This window comes from Alligator sinensis, unplaced genomic scaffold (genome assembly GCF_000455745.1).
Source record: "Alligator sinensis unplaced genomic scaffold, ASM45574v1 scaffold1321_1, whole genome shotgun sequence".
NCBI lineage: Eukaryota > Metazoa > Chordata > Crocodylia > Alligatoridae > Alligator > Alligator sinensis.
This window is the reverse complement of record NW_005843387.1, coordinates 107,348-112,977: the sequence shown is the minus strand read 5'-3', so window position 1 is coordinate 112,977 and position 5,630 is coordinate 107,348. Positions and strand designations below refer to the sequence as shown.

Here is a 5,630-nt window from a genome sequence, read left to right as displayed (position 1 = left end):
AGCAGGAAAAAAGATGTTGCCTCTGCAAACATTTTATGTATGTGGTTAAACTTTATAAAGTGTTCTAGTACTTGAATGCAATTGTTCTCAAGGTTTACCTGAATAAAATTATGCATTATAATGTGTTTTTCATTTAGTCATTAGATTGCTCTACCTGTTGTATATTTGTGGTCAACATTTTAATATTTTTTAAATGTATCCTTAGGTAAAAACATCAGAATTTTATCGATACTCCCGGCAGCTGCGACACGAGGTTGACCAAGCCATGAATTACTTTCATAATGCTCACCAACAGCCTTTGATGGAAATGAAATCCAACAGAATTCGTTCTGCCAAACCGCAGACTGCAGTATTTAGAGGAATGATAGGACACAGTATGGTAAATAGCAAAATTCTTCTCTTGCACAAACCAAGGGTCTGGTGGGAGCTAGAAGGTCCTCAAGTACCTTTGCGACCAGACTGTCTTGCTATTGTCAATAACTTTGTGTTCTTGTTAGGCGGGGAAGAACTGGGGCCCGATGGTGAGTTTCATGCTTCATCCAAAGTATTTAGATATGACCCAAGACAAAATGCTTGGTTGCGAATGGCAGACATGTCTGTTCCACGTTCAGAGTTTGCTGTTGGCGTTATTGGGAGATACATTTATGCAGTGGCTGGGCGAACTAGGGATGAAACATTTTATTCGACTGAGCGGTATGATATCACTGAAGACAAGTGGGAATTTGTGGATCCCTATCCAGTCAATAAATACGGACATGAAGGAACTGTGCTGACTAACAAATTGTACATCACCGGTGGAATTACATCATCTTCAACTTCTAAACAAGTGTGTGTGTTTGACCCAAGTAAGGAAGGGACGGTGGAACAGCGAACAAGGAGAACTCAAGTAGTCACTAACTGTTGGGAGAACAAATGCAAAATGAATTATGCAAGGTGCTTTCACAAAATGATTTCCTATAATGGTAAGCTCTATGTCTTTGGTGGTGTCTGTGTGATCCTGAGGGCCTCCTTTGAGTCTCAGGGGTGTCCCTCTACAGAGGTTTATGACCCAGACACTGATCAGTGGACTATTTTGGCTTCTATGCCAATTGGTCGGAGTGGTCATGGTGTAGCTGTTTTGGACAAACAGATAATGGTTCTTGGAGGCCTCTGTTACAATGGTCATTACAGTGATTCAATTCTCACCTTTGATCCAGAGGAAAATAAATGGAAAGAAGATGAATACCCCCGGATGCCCTGCAAGCTGGATGGCTTACAAGTGTGCAGCTTGCACTTTCCTGAATATGTACTGGAGCATGTTAGACGTTGCAGCTAAAACAAAGCAAAAAAGCCCAATACAAAAATTATTCTTTATTTGACAGGGAATTGAAGCAGATTTATATCTTTTGAAGACATTCGTTTGTAAACATCTATTAAGTGCGTAGAGAAATGGGATATACAGGGAAAGCATCTACCACATGGATTAGAAATGCTAATAACTGGTCTGGTATTGTGAAAGGTTTGTTTTTTAAACCTACATCATTAGTTTATGTAGGGGGAAAGGAGAAAAATGTATTTTTCAATGTGCTTACTTTTTCTTCCTCTTTCTTTGTGGCCTTTTATGCCCATGCAATAAGTTCGTTCTGTTTGATGGCCATCACAGAATCATGCTTCTGGAACCAATTGACTATAGTGAGCCATTTATGGGAAGGGGGACAGGGAGAGGATAGATATTGTGTGTTTTTATTTTCTTATTTTATTAAGTGTCAAAATAGGATTCAGCAGCCTTACAAAGGAAAGACTTAACTTAAAAAGGAGTGAAAATACTCTCATTTTGTTCATGTAAGCTGTCTTTAACCATTTTCCTGCCATTTGACTATTTGCAGCCCAGTTAGACTATCATTTTTTCCTCCATAAATACATTTAAAAATGGTCTTAACCTTTTTGCATGGCTTTTTCTGGTTTTGTGTAGCAGTACCAGTAAGTCTGTCAAAATGCAAATGATACACTTTTCTACTAAATTGAAAATGAAACACTTCTTTTTATACTTAAAACACTCTTTCTATGCTGCCTTCTATCGTCTGCATTGTGTTTGTTGGTGCGTAAAATATATACACACACGCATACACTTTTAAGATCTATATATAATGCATCTTTTTATGTGCAGGTAGGATATTATATTTTAACTAGTGCACAGATTCAGCCATATCTGGTGAATTTTAGATATAGTAGTATCCTTTAATGAATTAAATATTGACAAAATTCTTAAATTACTGGAGGCCTCGTTTGGTATCAAAGTAGCTTATCTTTAGTATATACTAAGTGATTCAGTCACACATAAAATCTTTATAATAATGATGCATAATGAGCTGTTAACAATTTGACATTTTATAGGTTATTTTTAAAAAATAAATGTCTTACTCAAGTTTCAGTCCTTCGATTTTGAACATTGCCCATTTTTAATAGAAATCAGAGATGTATTAGTAAGCATGAACAATCCTTCGTTAATGTCCAGTTATTTTCAAAACTGAATATAGTATAATTTGTTCTTAACAATGGCATTGCTTGTAATGGTATTGAAGCAACAAAATCTTTTTTTCTTTTTGGCCCCAGTTGTCCACCTACATGAGCTATCTTGTTTTTAAAACATAGAGTTTGGTAATTGGACACCATCTACCCTTTCTGATCCTTTTTACAAGCCAATCTACAAAACTGTAGATGCTGACTTTATCTCCCCTGAATTGAGATTCGTGATTCAGAGGAGCTTAAGTAACTGTAGCACGTTGCAGCACTTTTTTAACTTGTTTGATTTTTGCTGACAGATGGGTGAGAATATCCACAAGTATAAACATGGTTAAAAAGTTCAAATCCTAAATCATCTGCGCTGGTGTGAAATAAGCATCTCCTAGAATCAAGAGGAAAAATATTGGCCCTGAGAAGTTCAAGGCTAACATCAACCTCAGATATACAGATGCAAACTGCTGAGATAAACACCTACGTAACTTGTGAAGTATTATGTTTGTGCGCTTCATGTAAGCAGTAGATTTTACAAGATAGTGAGTATAATGGTTGAGAATTAATTTTTATTTTAGCATCTCCCAACCAGAAGTCACTGTAGAAAAGGAATGTACAGTACTCAGGGAGTTCAAAGCAATGCACTTACAAGGGACCAAATACACCCCAAATTTACTGTGGTAAAATGCAACTAGTTTTATTTGGCTAGACTAAATTAGAAATGGCTAATGGAAATAAACCTATTTTGTGATGGGTACTATGCTTACCTTTAATGTTATCTTTTGTTTCCTTGTAATAATATTTTTTCCAAGCTTTCAGTTTAAGATATGTGAGGATATGGAGATATACATGGCAAATTTGCAGATTTTACTTTATTTTTTTAATTTGCACTGATTCTACAAAATAGAATTATTTCTATAGTATTTCATTGAAAGAGAGAGGATACACAACTATAGTTGCAATGTTAAAAGTTGTCTAAGCCAACCTTTGGCTGGACCAAATGTTGACATCCAGTCTTCCAATATAGACTAAGGCCTACAGTTAAATGTAAATATCTGCTTTTTGTTATCCAGTATTTCCCAGTTTCCAAAATGTGAGTTGTAATTTGTTCTTCTCAAAAATATTATTTTTTTGGCATATATCAAAGCTCCCATCTTTCCACGAAATTTATGCAGAGGGTGCCGTGCTTGGGTATAAAGGTCCACTGGTATCAGTAGGGCTCTAAGCTTGTATGCAGGTGCCTACATTCATCTAACTGAAGAATCGAGGCTCAAGAAATGTTATCTCATATTTTCCCCCGGTTCTTGCTCCTGCTATAAGTAGGCCATTTCCTAATGTGTTAAATATATTAAGTAGCAAAGAATAATTCTGCTTCCTAGTTAGGTTTGTCATGAATCCCTTAATGTATAGTCCCTTTATGAATAATATGGCCTACTTGACCCTGTTCATCTTGGGGTGATCTGGGGAATTGGTGTGGTTCTAGAAATTTGGTCTTTTGTGAGTCCAGTATATTAGAATAAAGAGAAATGGCCAAGATTGTTGAATGGATATATAGGGTTATGTTCCTGAGTCTGTGTTTAAGCACTTGCTTAAGTAGCCAGATCCTGTAGAGTCCTGAGAAGCCATCAGTACCCACTAGAGTTGAAAGGGAATTCACTTTTGAAAACCAGAGCATATATGTAGGTGATGTGTTTTAATTAAATCTAGGCTTAATTTGAGGCACCAGATTTTGAAAATTCTGCTCAAGGCTAGTAAAACTAATCCTGTAAAATCCTAACTTGAACTACCTTGGCTTCAGCTTCACTGAAATTGTCTCAACTAAGGTGCTGGCTGTAACTATTTGAGCATTAGGAATGACTGGAACTGCTAGATTTCAGAATGGATGGGATATGTAAGACTGTTATGTTGTATTTTACCATGCTTATTATTTCAAACATCGAATATGTAATTAACTCGCATTTTTTTTAATTATGTAGCTTTTGAAAAGGATTTATTTTTATTACATTATGGTATCGCTCGGAGAGAAGTTTTCTTTTCCCAGTGAAACATTCTGTTAATTACTGTTAGTACTTCTGCTCCAAATAACCTAATCAGTTAAAAAAAAAAAAAAAAAAAAAAAAAAAAAAATCAGGGCTGGCTAATCAAAAATTCTGTCCCCCTATCAAGATCTTTTGAGTCTGGTTATTAATTTATTGTAGGTTTTGTACCATTTCAATGCCTTTAGTTCTGTAGGCAACAGGTAAGTCTTACCCTTGGTTAGTAAATCTGTTGGTTTTATCTTTACCCTTGCCCCCACATTTTGATTTGCAGTACCAAGAAAGTGTGATTGCACGTAATACTACTTTTGAAACCCAGCACATAACCTGCTTGCTGTCTAAAGCAAACGTAATGCCTCTGTGTTTAAAAATAAAGGCCACTGTGAGTAAAAGGCCAACCTATGTATTTCTCAATTAATTCACAGTCTCTATGTCTAAGGTGTGTAATTTGCCCTCCTGATTCTATGGGGGAGTCCTGTTCCCTTGAATGCTGAGTACTCCAGGAATTTAATCTAGAGCTCTGGATGATCGGTACCTTGCCAATTCAGGTTTTGTGGAACAGATTTACAGAAGCAGCTCAGTTTCCATTTCAGGTGTCAAAGTTTCAGCCTTTGGTCATTACTGTCACATGCAGGAAGGGGGCAATATTTAATATAGCAGAAGGAGGCAGCTATCATTTAGAAAGCACTGTTAGCATGTGGCAATTTAAAATTCAGTCTTGCAGCCTGTTTCCTTATGCTTGATGCTGTTAGAACACTTGGGAGCTTGGCTTTCTGTGATCTTACAGCAGTCAATTTCTAACCTTGGGTAGTTTCTAACCTTAATGCTGTCTGTGGGGCCTAATGTGTTCAGTCACTTTTCATCCTTCACCAAAAGCAAAAGATAATAAAATTAAGCAAAAATAAATTAATTTAAAAATAGAAATCAAATATGTATATCCATCTCACTTATGACTATGACTACTACTTTACAGAGTGAGGGTGTGGGGGTTCCAGCTATTCTTCTTAAAACAGGAAATCTTACCTTCATTTTGTGAATGAAGAAAATGATAAATTTTAAGTAACATTTTAATTTACAGAAATATTCTGTCTTTGAGAGATT

General features: G+C 36.1%; 1 protein-coding gene across 4 annotated transcripts in view; it reads left to right on the top strand.

Moving 5' to 3' along the window:
• Positions 1 to 4,547, top strand: part of KLHL15 (kelch like family member 15) — a 42,149-nt gene extending 37,602 nt beyond the window's left edge. For 3 of the 4 annotated variants that reach the window (XM_006038547.2, XM_025195076.1, XM_025195075.1), the window contains exon 3: positions 206 to 4,547. In XM_006038547.2, the coding sequence (XP_006038609.1) occupies positions 206 to 1,315 (1,110 nt within the window). In that variant the 3' untranslated portion in view covers positions 1,316 to 4,547. The remainder of the gene's footprint in view (positions 1 to 205) is intronic. The other variant, XM_025195077.1, reaches the window with a different exon arrangement.
• The last annotated feature ends 1,083 nt before the right edge of the window (positions 4,548 to 5,630 follow it).